Source organism: Lontra canadensis, unplaced genomic scaffold (assembly GCF_010015895.1).
Source record: "Lontra canadensis isolate GAN:19392208 unplaced genomic scaffold, GSC_riverotter_1.0 scaffold16, whole genome shotgun sequence".
NCBI classification, from domain to species: domain Eukaryota; kingdom Metazoa; phylum Chordata; class Mammalia; order Carnivora; family Mustelidae; genus Lontra; species Lontra canadensis.
In genome coordinates, this window is record NW_022631010.1 from 6,116,794 (window position 1) to 6,131,831 (window position 15,038).

The window sequence follows — 15,038 nt, forward strand, 5'->3', positions numbered from 1 at the left end:
TGCAGGAGCACAGGTAAATGGGTTAGCCCCTCAGAGCCCCCAGGTTATTTATCTGGAACATCCGTTCCACAGGCCGACATGAAAACGGAATCCATCACACACATGAAGAGCTCGGTCATGCTATCTTCCTCCTTCCACAACATTTAAACCCTGCTGCCTTTCCTTATGCCAGGTCACTTTGGTTCTTCTGTGGCATCATATTTCATCTTTCTCCGATGGATGTATGGAGTTAACCTCGTCCTTTTTGGCTTAATATTTGGTCTAGTTATCATCCCAGAGGTAAGACAAGAGCTTCCTAGATCTCTAGAGAGTGTGGAGGCTTATCATGACCATGATCCTCATTTATATTTATCAAATACTCTCCGTTTTACAAAAAATCCGTCATTCATTTTAAGTTCTCTACTCCCATCCATTGCCCAGATAGCTTAGGACAAAAAACGGAACCAAAATACTTGTGTTCCGTTTTTTTGGGTGTTTTTTTTTTTTTTCAGAGTGTTCAGCTTTATTGAGGGCATGGATGTCTGCAGATAAGGTCTGGAATCGGCCTGGAAGGGCAGTGACACAATGGGCAGCCAGGGATGGCGTTTCTATGACTTGGGTTTTCTTGAAGGTGTGACTCTCAGCTCCACCCCACCCAATGCCTTTGAGTCCAAACATGGCGTCATAAGAGGGATGATTGTAATAGGGCTTGTCTTCATGCTCCACAAGGCCCCCTGACATCAGCGTCTTTCCCCATTTCTCACACGTCATCCCTCAAAGCTGATGCCAGTCCTTCCCCAGAGAGCTCACCTGCTCACCCAGGGTCTCAGTGGGTCCCTGTGCCAGGGTCTCAGTGAGTCCCTGTGCCCCATGGGTGGGGAGGGGCACCTCCAGTCCCCTAGGCCAATCCAACCAAACAAATGAGGGGTGGGTTCAAGATACTTGTGTTTCTAAATTAAGACATGGACCCTACATTTTTCTGTCTTTTGTTTTACTTTAAGATTAGTGGAGAATTAATGTCTTAGTAAGTTTTTTTCTTTACCCTGAAAAAAAAAAAAGAGAGAGAGAATGCATTGTGTCATAAGTTACTTAAAAAAAAAACCCTGCATTTAAATTGTATTCCTCACTATTCTCCCAGATATAATCTTATACAAATGTATGTGCATACCTACCTATAGATGAGTAACTGAGAGACAGGAAAGGAATAAGCAACTTGTGCAAAGTCACACAGTAAGTTTGTAGTAAATGAGATCCAGGTCTCCAGAGTGTTGGTCTGGGATCTTTTCCAAGGGAAATCTGACAAATTAGAAGACTTCTGGGCAGAACACCGTCAAGCATTACAGGACCAAAATACAACTGAATACACAGGAGGATATGTTCTTGGAAGGGAAAACTTAATATTGTAAAATAAAAAAGCCAATCCCTCCTAAATCAATATGTAAACTTCATACAATTCTGATTTTTTTAGAATTAAGGATGCAAATAGAGACATATATATTAGGTTATTAGTAACATAACCATGTACACTTGAAGAACTGGCAATATTCTAATATCCAACAACAGGTGATTTGTTAAGTAAATTTATGGTAGATAGATGGGATTAAATATTCTGAAGTCATTTTATTCAGAGACATACCATATGCCATAGAGAATTGGTCATAAAATAATATTAAGCTAAATAACCAGACTAAAATATAGATAAAACTCAGAAACAACCATAAGGAAATCTATGATTATCTAACAATCATTATCTTTGGGATATGGTGGTGATAGGGATTTTTTTAAAGATGTATTTATTATCGGGGCGCCTGGATGGCTTAGTGGGTTAAGCCTCTACCTTCAGCTCAGGTCCCAATCTCAGGGTCCTGGGATCGAGCCCCTCATTGTGCTCTCTGCTCAGCGGGGGGCCTGCCCCCCCCGCCCCGCCTACTTATGATCTCTCTCTCTGTCAAATAAATAAATAAAATATTTTTTAAAATGTATTTATTATTTATTTATTTGAGAGTGAGCAAGCACAAGCAGAAGGGGACAGAGGGAAAGGGTGAGAGAATCTCAAGCAGACTCCATGATGAACGCAGAGCTGGATTTGGGGCTCCATCTCAGGACCCTGAGATCATGACCTGAGCCAAAACCAAGAGTAAGATGTTTAAGTGACTAAGCCACCCAGGCGCTCCAGTGATGGGGAATTTTTTTAAATGCTCTTCTGTACTTTTTCAAATTTTCTACAATGAGTATGTGATAGTTCTACACCAGGAAAGGGATTAATATTCTCTAAAGAAGAAAGCAGGGTGTGTCCTGCTCTGAGAAGGGAGATATTTAACCCAGTATATTAATATCTCCATGTGTTTGTATTTTCTCCATTCATCATGCTGTCGTTCTGTCCCTACACAAGGTACTGATGGGTGTGCCCTATGGCAGCATTCCCAGGAAGACAGTGCCTCGGGCTGAGGAAGAAAGAGCCATGGATTTTTCTGTCCTTTGGGATTTTGAGGTACCAACACTAACATGCCAATGCCCTTCTACTATGTGATTGTAAGACCTAAAGTTTCCATAGATAAGTGTGAAATATTGCATTTAGTCATTGGAAAACCAGTGCTTAACTCAAATGAGATCCCCACTATGCAAAATGAGCTAGCCAACACTGTCCTCCTAAGACCCTTTCATAGGTCCTTCCTGCAGCCACACACCGCTCCTCTCTCTCTCTGCCAGATCCATGTAAGTGATCCTACAGGACAGATTTCTCTTCCCATACCCACAGGAAGACTCCAGGGCTATCGCCAGCTCAGCCGTTCCCAAGCTTCACATGGCATCCTCAAATTCAACATCTATCCAGCCAAACCCACATTGCGTTTTCCCACCTCCTTTACTGGAACCACCATTCACCCAACCGTTCAAGTGTGAGACCTGAAATTCATCCTACACTTTTCCCTCTTCCTCACTACCACCTCCCCTCCACCCCCACAACAAACCAACCACTAACTCTATCTTAATTCAGTCCCCCTTTCTCTATGCCTCTTACCTCTTCTTTGGATAATGTCCACACCATACCAGGACCATGTCAGAATCTTCTACCTCTGCTTCCTGCTTTGACTTGGCTCCTAAAATCTCCATTTGCTCTGCTGTCAGAGTGATCTTTTTGAAAGGCAAACCTGACCCTGTCATTCCCTACCTTGGATATCCATTTATTCCCATTCCTAAAGGGAATAAAATCCAGTGTTTTAAATCAGGTTTACAAAAGAACTGTTCACCACTTGGCTGCTCCCTCCCTTTCCAGCTCCATTTCTGTCTCAGACCTCATACTTTAATTTCCAATTTTTTATCAAGTTTGGGGGAAGTCCCTGAACGCATCACATACTAGTGCCTCCCTACTTTTGCTCAGGACATGGCCTGGAATACCCCTTCCTCCTTTTGAGTCTCCTCACCTCTATGCCTTTGTAGAGTTCTGTCTGCAACTCCAAAGAGTTCCTGAGGCTGGGAAGTTCAGGCAACAGGTCATCACTGCTGCCATCCTTCATTCTCGTAGTCAGGTTCAAGTTCAGGTCAGGTTCATACTTCTCAGGTACGTGTGGTAGTGTGTTGGAGTATTTTTCCAAGTCATTCAGAATAAGGGTGTTCCAAACAACTACTACATTTCTATACTACTAAGTATTATATACTACTACTACTGTGTACTACCACTAAGGATTTCCTTTATTCTTTATTTCACTCAAGGACCCCTAAGGAAACATCCTAGCTGCACAAAACAAACTGAATTTGTTCAACAATAATCCTCTGTTTTGTTGTTGTTGTTGTTGTTACCAATGGTAAAAAAATTTTTTCTTTTTTTTTTTAATGTGTTTTTTAAAAAATAATCTCTACACCCAGCATGGGGCTCAAACTCACAACCCCAAGATCAAGAGTTGTGTGCCCCACCAACTGAGCCAGCCAGGTGGCCCTTAAATTGTATTTTTCAAGCTAAAATTAAAGCTTTGGAAAACTTATATCCATCACCATCACAGTGGCAGTTTCTCAATGGGTAAATGCTTTTCTGATGAGATCAATGAAGATATTAACACATATGATTTTTTACATTGTGTACAAAGCGCCTCAACATTTGGTAGATTTTTATAACTCAGGGAACCATTATTTTCCACTTGACCAATCCATGATCTTATGGAATTATGTGTGGGTAAAAGATCCCACATCTTAATAGTACAAGATAGAGCAATTAAGCTTTAAAAACTTCAAATCTTTAAAAAAAAAAAAAACTTCAAATCTTGAGATAATTTTAGACTTACAGAAGAGTTGCATAAATAGTACAGAGATTCCCCCCCACGCACAAAAAAAATAGTATAGAGTTCTCGTATACCCTTCACCTGGCTTCACTTTATGATAACATCTTATCTACCCATAGAACAATTTTCAAAACTAAGAAATTAACTTTGGTACAATATTATTAACTAAAGTGTAGAATTTATTTGGATTTCATCAATTTTTTCACTAATATTCTTTTTCTATTCCAGGACCAAATTCAAAATCTCACATTGTATTTGTCCTATCTCCTTAGTCTCCTCCAAATCTGTGACAATTCTCTTTCAGTGCCCTTGACACTTTTGAGGAGAACTGGTCAGTTGTTTTGGAAAATGTCCCTCAATTTGGGTTTATTTGATGTTCCCTCATGATTGTAGTGAGATCATACATTATTGGGAAGGCTGCCACAGAGGTAATGTGCCCTTCTCAGGGTGGCAAATTGGGGTAATACTATGTTGATACGTGTTATGATTGGCAACATTGTGACCACTTGGGTAAAGTCGTGTCTGTCAGGATTCCTTATGGCAAAGTTAGTATTTTTCTCCTTTCAATTACTCAGTATTTTGGGGAGTGCAATGGAGTTTAATGTAACAAGGTATGAAAAGCTTAATATGTGATTCAGGTTCCACATTACAACTAATATTTAAGTGATGACTATTTATTTATTGAGTTTAGGTATCATATCAAAGAAGAAACAACCTTAAGTATATGAAAAGATTATTAAGATTTGCCTCCCCTTTCCGAATACATACCTGTGTGAGGCCAGAATAATCTCGTTTAACTTCAGCAAAGACATACAAGAAATGCTAAAATTCTAAGCTAGTATCACACCTGAAAATGTACTGATTATACCTAAAGCCAATTATACCTAAAAACCAAAACAAAACAAAACTTGAGGTTTAGATTAGACTGTAAGCCCTGTAAAGGTATGGTTTTCTTTGTAAGTTTTATACTGAGAAAGTTCACAGACTCCAGCCTACTTCCAGAGTGTGACATTAAGATCTCGGAAATGTGAGGGGAAAGAATTTGGAGCTCTTTGTGCATGCGTGCGCACAGGCACACACACACACATTGTATCCACAATGTCAGCAACGCTGTCCTCCTTGTTCTGTATCTGTATGCATTCTGTGTAATGGAGAACAAAGAGAATGAAGGGGAGACTCAGGGACATGGATAGACTCTGGAGAAACTGGGGGAATTTGAAGGAAGAATCCTTATTATTGCGCAGAATTCCTCCTTTCACCCCTCAGATTCCCATTACATCCTGAGAAAGAAATCCCAGGTAGAATGAAAGTGTCTGGAGACCATCTGTGCTAAGCTTACGAACCCAGAACATTTGGACCTATCCCACAGGGTTACATCAAGTATTCTGCTCTCTTCTACGGCTACTACAACAACCAGAGGACTATTGGGTGGCTGAGGTACAGGTTGCCCATGGCATACTTTATGGTGGGGGTCAGCGTGTTCGGCTATAGCCTGATGATTGTCATTAGATCGTAAGTATGACCGTCTCTTTTACAGGCTTTTCATTTTCTTCACACAAACAACCCACTCCCATGGCCACCCTGTGCCTCCTTACCTTCTTATGGGGATTTAGAGAGAAAACAAGGAGACATATAAAGCAGATATGGATTGTCATATGTGATATAAAAGATATAAACAGGGTAATAAGGGAAGTTTTCGGAAAAGGGATAAAAACACCTTTACATGATGCTGAGAACTGCCAGTCACCTTAAAAGTCTGGGGCACAGCGGTTTACACAAAGGAAGAGCATGTGCAAAGGCCCTGAGGCAGCAAATATCTTAGTAAGTCCCAAAACCTGTCAAAAGGCCAGAGTGGTTTGAGAGAGAGCATGTACCTGGTAAGGTAAGGCTGGAGAAGTCTTCGAGTCTGTTTTCACTTTCCCCAGAGCTCAGCTTCCTCAGAAAAACTCTTCTGCTTCTCTATAACTCTAGTTTGCATGTGAGTACTGAGCTCCGCATTTGAAAGATATCAATAAAAACTGTGAAGGAACATATGTGGTGTGATTTAACCATGGTGTCCTCTTGGCCCCAACTCTATCTGTATCTGTGGCCAGAAATGACCTTTTTTTTTTTAAGATTTTATTTATTTATTTGACAGAGGGCGGGGGGAACACAAGCAGGGAGAGTAGGAATGGGAGAAGCAGGCTCCCTGCTGAGCAGGGAGCCCAATTTAGGACTCGATCCCAGAACCCTGGGATCATGACCTGAGCCAAAGGCAGATGCTTAACGACTGAGCCACCCAGGCACCCAGAAATGAAATTTTAATATGTCTGTGTCTCTTAATTTATGTTCTCTGAGGAAAAACTCTGGCCCATGAATTGCCTTCTTCTAAGCCAGGGGACCCCAATCAGCAAAGGCTGATGTAGGGTGGGGGACACAGTCTCCTGCACAAATCTGACTACCGGGCCCCATCCACCCTTCAGCATTCCTCCAGGAAGAGCACAAGATCCTGTGTCTTCAGGAGAGGAGTAGAGCAGGTGTTAAAAACTCCAAAAAGTCAGTTGTTAGCCCAGTATGGCTTTCTGTCACGTCCTCTCAAGGGGAAATGTTGCTGTTCACGAGGGACTGCCCAGCACAATAGTGACCATTTGGTGATGGGTGGCTGCCCAGCCAGATCTATCAGGGGAGATAGGCTTGCTTTTATTCTTAGCCCTTGTGTTTGTTGCAATGTTCCTTGTTATTATCCCAGATGAGTATAGGGATATAGAAGGTTTTCCTGATGAACCAAAAACCTAAGTCAACTAAGTCCATGGAATAGCAGATCCCAAAAGCTGACCCATAAGATAAAGAGGCACAAATTCTGTCGTACACACATTGTATCTGAGAGAGGATCTGCTTGGAATTCTGATTCCCACAGCAAGGTTGAGTCTAGGTAGGATAAAATGGGTGGGTAATGAGGCAGGTCCAAGGAGCTTTCAACCAAGTTTGCTTAAGAGAAGGATGTACCTGTCACTAGTTTCCATAACAACTACTTCATGGATTGTTGGGTTTTATATCAGAATATAAGTATATTTTCTGCTCAAGAAAATACGTGAATTAGAAGGGGATATTCTGGTTTGAGAATTGAGTTCCCACAAAGAGTTCTCAAACAACATTGGTAGATGAGTCTAGCCACAGGAAGTCAAATGTCAGGGTAGAAAACATGGTTCAGTGGTTCGTTGTCCAGATGATACCACGTGTGCTTGCTGTGGACTCTGAATCTGGGGGGAAGTCACCCTGGGTATAATTAGTTCAATTTGAATCATCTTGGCTCTTTCCCCTCATTGCATGTCTACTACCTGTGCCCCAGCCCAGCTGAGGCCAAGGTTCCCCTGAGCTAACAGCAGTGGTATGCACCCTACAGGATGGCCAGCAATACCCAGGGCAGTGCGAGTGAGGGGGAGAGTGCTAACTTCACATTCAGCTTCAAGATGTTCACCAGCTGGGATTACCTGATTGGGAATTCAGAGACAGCTGACAATAAATATGCCTCCATCACCACCAGCTTCAAGGTAGGTGTCCCAGGGTTGTTCCCACTTCCTCGAGGAATTCTGGGTCCCTTTGCTCATTAGGAGACTTCACCAAGTTGGGGCATGATAGATAAGATCCCCAAGTAGTTTGTGGAAAGGGCTTTACCAGAGGTATGAGCCGAGGTCTCAAGCCTTCAAGAAAGAATGCCCATGACTGGTACCCACATCTGTTTCGTAATATAGCAGAGAATCTTGGTTGCTGGGACCTAGTCCTGACTGTTTCCTTGTGGAACTCTTTTCTGCCAGAGAAACTGGAAGGAATCATTTGGGGCTGCACTTCTCAACCTTTGATGTATGTTTGAATCACATAAGCAGCTTTAAAAATCTTTTGGGTCCAAACCCCCAGAGATTCTAGTATAATTGGTCAGGGGCTAGGGGCTTCCTGGCATTAAATTCTTCAAAGGCTCCCTGAGTGATTAGAAATCCCAGAAAGACTTGAGAACTCTGGTTTGTGTGGGTGGAAGGAGTCAATTAAATGTGCAGCAACTTCCTACTTAATTACCTCATAAATTTGTTCACAAAAGACATGTGAAGTGGCCTACATATCTCTATTTTTTAGAATAAAAGCAAACCTAGGGGTAAACAAATGAATGAAGACAGAAGCTAGTATGTTGAAGAGCAGCACATCTTATTTTTTTCCTTCATGTCTATAAAAACCATTCAGAGTTCTTATAGTTCAGTATGTCTCCCATCTGATCAGACTTTCTTTCCCCCAGGACCTGCCAAAGGTCAGATTTACAACACGCTTAATTGCCTTGTCTTCTTCCCTTTCCTCTCTTCTGGCCCTTCCTGGCAGCTACCCACTCACCAATGCCTACAAAGGGCAGGTACACCCACCAGGGGCAGAGTGTGGGCTGAGCAGCTCGCTACATGGGTTTCATGAGCCCACAGTCCTGACAGCTTGGCAGTGGGTAGTGCAGGGAGCTGACTGGGCTCTCCTCCCTTCTCCTTCTGGCAGCAGTTAAGCAGTGGGCGGGGAGGCACTAGTGGAGCATCCAAGGGCAAAAGAGGGGTCAACAGAGGCTTTGCCTCTTCCTCCATACCTACCCAAGAGAGAAAAAGAAGGTCAGTGCCTATGTCTGAAGCCCTTTGAACATCTGGCAAGGTGAAGGCTTTTTCTCTGAGTCTATTAAAACCAGAGATAATAACTTTATATAACAGAGCATATATGAAAACTGTGGAGCTAATGTATATTAACTGCTTGATAAATTAGTTAAACCTGGACCTGAATACAGTAACTGTTCATTGATTAGAAATTCTCCTTCCCAGTACTTTGGTAATCAGGAGACCTCATTTACTGTCTTGGGTCCACTGTGAACTATTTCTGTCTTCATAGGGAGTTACTGATGCAGGATGCAAAGTCTATAACAAAATATCTAGGGGTGCCTGGTGGCTCAGTCAGTTAAGTAGGCGGGGGGGTGGGGGGAGCAGGCTCCCTGCCGAACAGAGAGCCCGAAGCGGGGCTCGATCCCAGGACCCTGGGATCATGACCTGAGCAAAAGGCAGAGGCTTTAACCCACTGAGCCACTCAGGTGCCCCTAAGTATCTGATTCTTGATCTCAACTCAGGTCTTGATATCGGAGTCATGAGTTCAAGCCCTGCATTGGATTCCATGCTGGGCATGAAGCCTACTTTAAAAAAAAATTAAAATTAAAATTAAATATATATATATGACTATTATATTTTTATATACAACAGCAAACAAGAAAATAATTTTAATCCCATTTACAATAAAATTACATAAAATTCTTAAGAATAGAATTAACAACAACAAATATAAGGCATTTCTGAAAGAAATTAAGAAACCCTAAATAAAGGGGGATATACCACGTTCATAGATTAGACAGGGATCAACAAATTATTGTCCAGGGGCAAATCCAACCTGCTGCCTACTTTTGTAAATAAGATTTTATAGAAACAAATCAATGCCTATTTATTCCCATATTGTCAGTGGTTGCTTTCATATATTATGGGGTAGTTGAGTAGTTGTGAAAGAGACCACATGGCTTGCAAAGCCAAAACTATTTACTATATGACTCTTTAAAAAGAAAAAAAAAAGATTTTAGGGGTGCCTCTGTGGCTCAGTCATTGGGCGTCTGCCTTCCGTTCAGGTTATGATCCTGGGGTCCTGGTATCGAGCCCCACATTGAGCTCCCTACTCTCCCTCTCCCACTCCCCCTGCCTGTGTTCCTTCTCTCGTTGTGTCTCTCTATGTCAAATAAATAGATAAATAAATAAATAAAATCTTTAAAAAAATTAAAATTTAAAAAGATTTTATTTATTTATTTATTTGAGAAAGAGAGTAGAAGTTGGCGGAGGGAGAGGGACAAGCAGACACTGCAAAGAACATTTAGCTTGATGCAGTGCTCAGTCTCACAACCCTGAGATCATGACCCAAGCTGAAATCAGGATTTTGACACAACCGACTGAGCCACCCAGGTGCCCCTACTATTATGGCTCTTAATAGAAAATGTTTGCTGGCCCCTGGATTAGAAGACTCAGTATTGTTAACATGTCATTTTAATCTATTTGCTCTATAGTTTTAAAACAATCCCAGTCAGACAGTTGCTGAGATCTCTCTGGGCCAAGTATCTATGACATGGGTGATAATAGAAATTACCACATTGGTTTGTTATTGGATTATGAGGGTGATACAAAACAGGTGTTTAGCACCACAACTGGCATACAGTAGGTATTCAGTAAATCTAAGCTTTTGTTATCACATGTACCAAAATGGGAATAACAACAAGGTATATCTTCTTAAAGAAAACAATTCTTGAGGCGCCTAAGTGGCTCAGTTGGTTGAGCACTGGACTTTTCATTTTGGCTCAGGTCATGGTCTTGGGGTCATGGGATTGGGTCACTTGTTGGGTCCTACATGAGGCTCCATGCTGAGTGAGGAGTCTGCTTGAAATTCTCTCTCTCTCTCTCTCTCCCTTAGTCCCCCCTCCCCCACTTGTGTGCTCTTTCTCTCTCTCTCTCAAAAAATAGATAAATAAATCTTATAAAGAAAGAAGAAAGAAAGGAAGGAAGAAAGAAAGAAAATTCTCCATAGGGCAACAGTGCTCTGCAGCACCTCCTCTGTATTATTTCATTTATGATAATATACTAAGTAGTCATTTCAGGAACCCAATTGGTTCCTAGCCTGTCCTTACTCACATCTTATTTCCACATATTAAGGAATCAATAGTGGATGAACAAGAGAGTAACAAAGAAGAAAATATCCATCTGACAAGATTTCTCCGGGTCCTGGCCAATTTTCTTATCATCTGCTGTTTGTGTGGAAGTGGGTACCTCATTTACTTTGTGGTGAAGCGATCCCAGGAATTCTCCAAAATGCAGAATGTCAGCTGGTATGAAAGAAATGAGGTAAAAAGGCCATCTCTGTAGAAGTGAATGCTGAGGGCAAACATGGAAAAGTATACTGGTTCCTATGCAATTCAGCTGAATTATTGAAAATCTGGATTATAGGACATATTTTATTTATTTTTTTAAAGATTTTATTTATTCATTTGACAGAGAGAGACACAGCAAGAGAGGGCACACAAGCAGGGGGAGTGGGAGAGGGAGAAGCAGGTCTCCTGCAGAGCAGGGAGCACGATGTGGGACTCAATCCCAGTACGCCAAGGTCTTGACTGAGCCAAAGGCAGACACCCAATGACTGAGCCACCCTATAGGACATATTTAAAAAGTGAAATCACATCCCTTTCCAGTTAAGTAGCATGAACATTTGAAAAAAGAGTCACGTCTTATTAGTCTCTTATAGGTTATTAAAGCTGGATTATAATTAGCATGTCAGTCAACTGAATAATAAGTTGTCTTAGCACCAACTATTAAAAAGGTGATCCTTTCTTCACAGCTCTATAGTGCCATACATCATAAATCAAGTATCAAGTTAAATCAAGTATCTGTGGGGTGCCTGGGTGGCTCAGTGGGTTAAGCCTCTGCCTTCGGCTCGGGTCACGGTCTCAGCATCCTGGGATCGAGCCCCGCATTGGGCTTTCTGCTCAGCGGAGAGCCTGCTTCCTCCTTTCTCTCTGCCTGCCTCTCTGCCTGATCTCTCTCTCTCTCTCTCTCTGTCAAATAAATAAATAAAATCTTTTTTTAAAAAATCAAGTATCTGTTAATGTATGAATGTGATTCTGGGCTCTCTATTCTATACCACTGGTTTATTTACCTGTTCCTGCCCAAAGAAATACACTGATAAACTATGCCTTTAAAGTATGTCTTGATATCTGGTAAAGTGAGTTCTCTCATCAAGATCCACAATAAAACTCATTAAAGTTTCATTGTGGTTATATTGAGTCCATAAATCTCTTTGGGGAACTTAACATCTTTAGTAGTTGGCAAAATGGCTACAAGTTTTTCCTCTTCTTATATTCCTATATTTCTTTGCAATATGATTTTCTAGCTCCCCTCATTAAGAGGTAGAATCTGTTTCCCCACCCTTGGAATCCAGCTAGGTTAGCCATGTGAATTGCTTTAACAATGAGACAATAGCAACCATGATATAAGTAGACTGGAAAAATGCTTGTGTATTGGAACTTACCCTCTTGGAAACCCTAAGACCTCCACCATGTGAACAGTTCCAGACTAGGCTGTTGAATGATGAGAGACATATGGCCCAGTTATCTCATCACTCTACATGATAGCCAGTCAACTAGCAGACATATGAATGAAGTCATCAACCATCTGACCATAGATGTATGAATGAATCCACATGAGACCAGCAAAAGAACCACCTACCTAAGCCCAGAGAAAAAATACTGATCTACAGAATCATAAGCTAGATAAATTAAAAAATAAAAAAGAATCTATCTCTTCCCATGAAGCAAAAAAGGATAGAAAAAGAAATGTGCAACTGGTAGGACAAATATAAAGCATAAAATCAGATAGAATTAATGTCATGATTACAATAAATATAAATGGATTAAAGCTATGGTTTAAAAGCAATAATGGGGCACCTGTGTGATTCAAGTGGTTAAGTCTGCCTTTGGTTCAGGTCATGATCCCAGGATACTGGGATCAAGCCCCACATTGGGCTCCCTGCTCACTGATCTCCTTCTTCCTCTCCCTCTCCCTCTGTGCTCTCTCTTTCACTCTCTCTCTCTCTAGTAAATAAATAAATTCTTTTCTTAAAATAAAGGCAATAATCAGAATGAATGTTTTTAAGCTACATGCTACTTACAATTAACTTATCTAAAACATCAGATCACTAAAGTACGAGAGGGATACAAAAGATGCCTGACATGGATTCTGCCCTTAAGCAGATTACAGTTTCCTTAGGAAGCAGACTTGACAAGAATAAACCAAAGCACGAACAGCAGTGGGCAGGAATAGCGATCAATTAAGATGTTTTGGTTTACAGATGTGTGCCAGGTGGAGAGTTCTACGTGAGCTGGAGAGGCAGGGGGACTTTGTGGGAAAGGCAGGAATTAGGCTATGCATTAAACACACATGTGAAGAAGGGCGGTGGTGGATGTGGTGCAGTGATGCACCACAGTGATGGCTGTCCAGGTGGGAAACACTGCATCAACAGGTGTGAGGGTGATAAGTAGCCAAGCCAACAGTCAGTGTGATAGAGTATAAGGGAGTCAGAACCAGCCCAGAAGAGTTGACCCACCTGCACTTTGGTCAGCAGTTCAAAGATTTACTCTCTACTAGATGAGCAGTTTTAGTTGGAAAAAAAATGTTCTACCATGGTCAGGTTCAGTTATACAAGTCAGGATTCTCCCAAAATTGGAGCCAAATTTAGTGCTTACCAGGCTCCAGGCTAGCAGACTTATGTCCACAATCTCATCTGACTCTCACAATAAAAAACTGTCTTTCTCCCTTTACACGTGAAGAAACAAGAAACTCAGAGAAGTTATGTAACTTGTCCTAAGTTACAAACCTAGCAAGGGATAGAGCTGGAGCTCAAACCCAGAGAACTGACTCCAGATGCCATACTCTTTACCACGTCCCTCTGCTGTTAGTTCCCTTCTGTGATCTCAGCTTCCTGTCTTCCGTGCTCCTGAGATAAGAGCTACCACAGTGACTCTTGCCCAGCTCATGATTTTACCGAACACAAAGAACTGTTCCATATGTTAACGCATTTATTTCTCAAAGAAAATTTGCCATTTTTATCAATACTAACAGCAAAATCATGACGGCATCTAGTCACAGAGCAATTATGATGTCTGGGACATAGGCTGACAGTTCCAGGCATGTTGGCAGCTTAGGCACAGTCACACAGTAAGTTGTGGAGTCCTGAGGGCATCTTCAGAGGCAGAAGAGGAGGCAACAGGGAGATGGAGATGCATGGCCCTAGGGAGTACAGAGATGGTGACCTAACAAGTGATACAGATGACCCAAGTAATCCAGGCTTTCCTGATTTCTCAGGTAGAAATTGTGATGTCCCTGCTTGGTATGTTTTGTCCCCCTTTGTTTGAAACCATCGCTGCTCTGGAGAATTATCACCCACGCATTGGACTAAAGTGGCAGCTGGGACGCATCTTTGCACTCTTCTTGGGGAACCTCTACACGTTTCTCTTGGCCCTGATGGATGATGTTCATCTCAAGGTAAAGACCACAAACTCTTCTAATCCCTGGTGCATATGAGATTTCCTTTTTCAACTATATTTTCCTAATGTATAATCCCTATTAATTAAAGAAATTTTAGAAAATTGAGAAAAGTAAAATGAAGAAAAAAGTATCCCCAGAATCCTATTACCCAAATACAACCATTGTTAATATTTTGTTGCAGGTCATTACTGTCTTTTTCTTAGGTAGTCTTTTTATATCATATACATGTCATTTGGTATCCTTAATAGTTTATCTGCAGCCTTTCCTATATTGCTTCATAGCTACCATAAATATTTACCAGCCAAGTAAGTGTCTATTGACATGATATCTCATGGTTGACACCACCTTCCATCACTGCTCACTAGACAGTCATGGAGCACCCACTATATCAGGCCTTGAGGGTACAGCAAACTGCAAGACACAGTCCTGTTCCAAGGATATTTACATCTAGGCTGGGAGACAGACTCATTCAGTACAGCATATTGTGGCATGTGCTCCAGTGGGGGCAAGCCCAGGGAAGCATGACAATCCATAGGAGGAACTCCAGAATTCCCCACCCAACCTGGGGAGTCCTACCAGACATTGGAAAAAGCAGAGGGAACAGCTGGTGCAAACAAGGAACTGTAGGATGGTAAAGAATAGAGTGGAGAGAAGAAGGGGAAAATGAACCCAA

At 41.7% G+C, this 15,038-nt stretch overlaps 1 protein-coding gene across 1 annotated transcript in view; it reads left to right on the plus strand.

The window, feature by feature from the left end:
- The window catches only part of TMC2 (transmembrane channel like 2), a 52,033-nt gene that overhangs the window by 15,611 nt on the left and 21,384 nt on the right, over nucleotides 1-15,038 (plus strand). Inside the window, exons 6-11 of the mRNA XM_032859430.1 lie at nucleotides 173-279; nucleotides 2,372-2,470; nucleotides 5,623-5,765; nucleotides 7,636-7,783; nucleotides 10,982-11,170; nucleotides 14,183-14,362. Coding sequence (XP_032715321.1) covers nucleotides 173-279; nucleotides 2,372-2,470; nucleotides 5,623-5,765; nucleotides 7,636-7,783; nucleotides 10,982-11,170; nucleotides 14,183-14,362 — 866 coding nt within the window. The remainder of the gene's footprint in view (nucleotides 1-172; nucleotides 280-2,371; nucleotides 2,471-5,622; nucleotides 5,766-7,635; nucleotides 7,784-10,981; nucleotides 11,171-14,182; nucleotides 14,363-15,038) is intronic.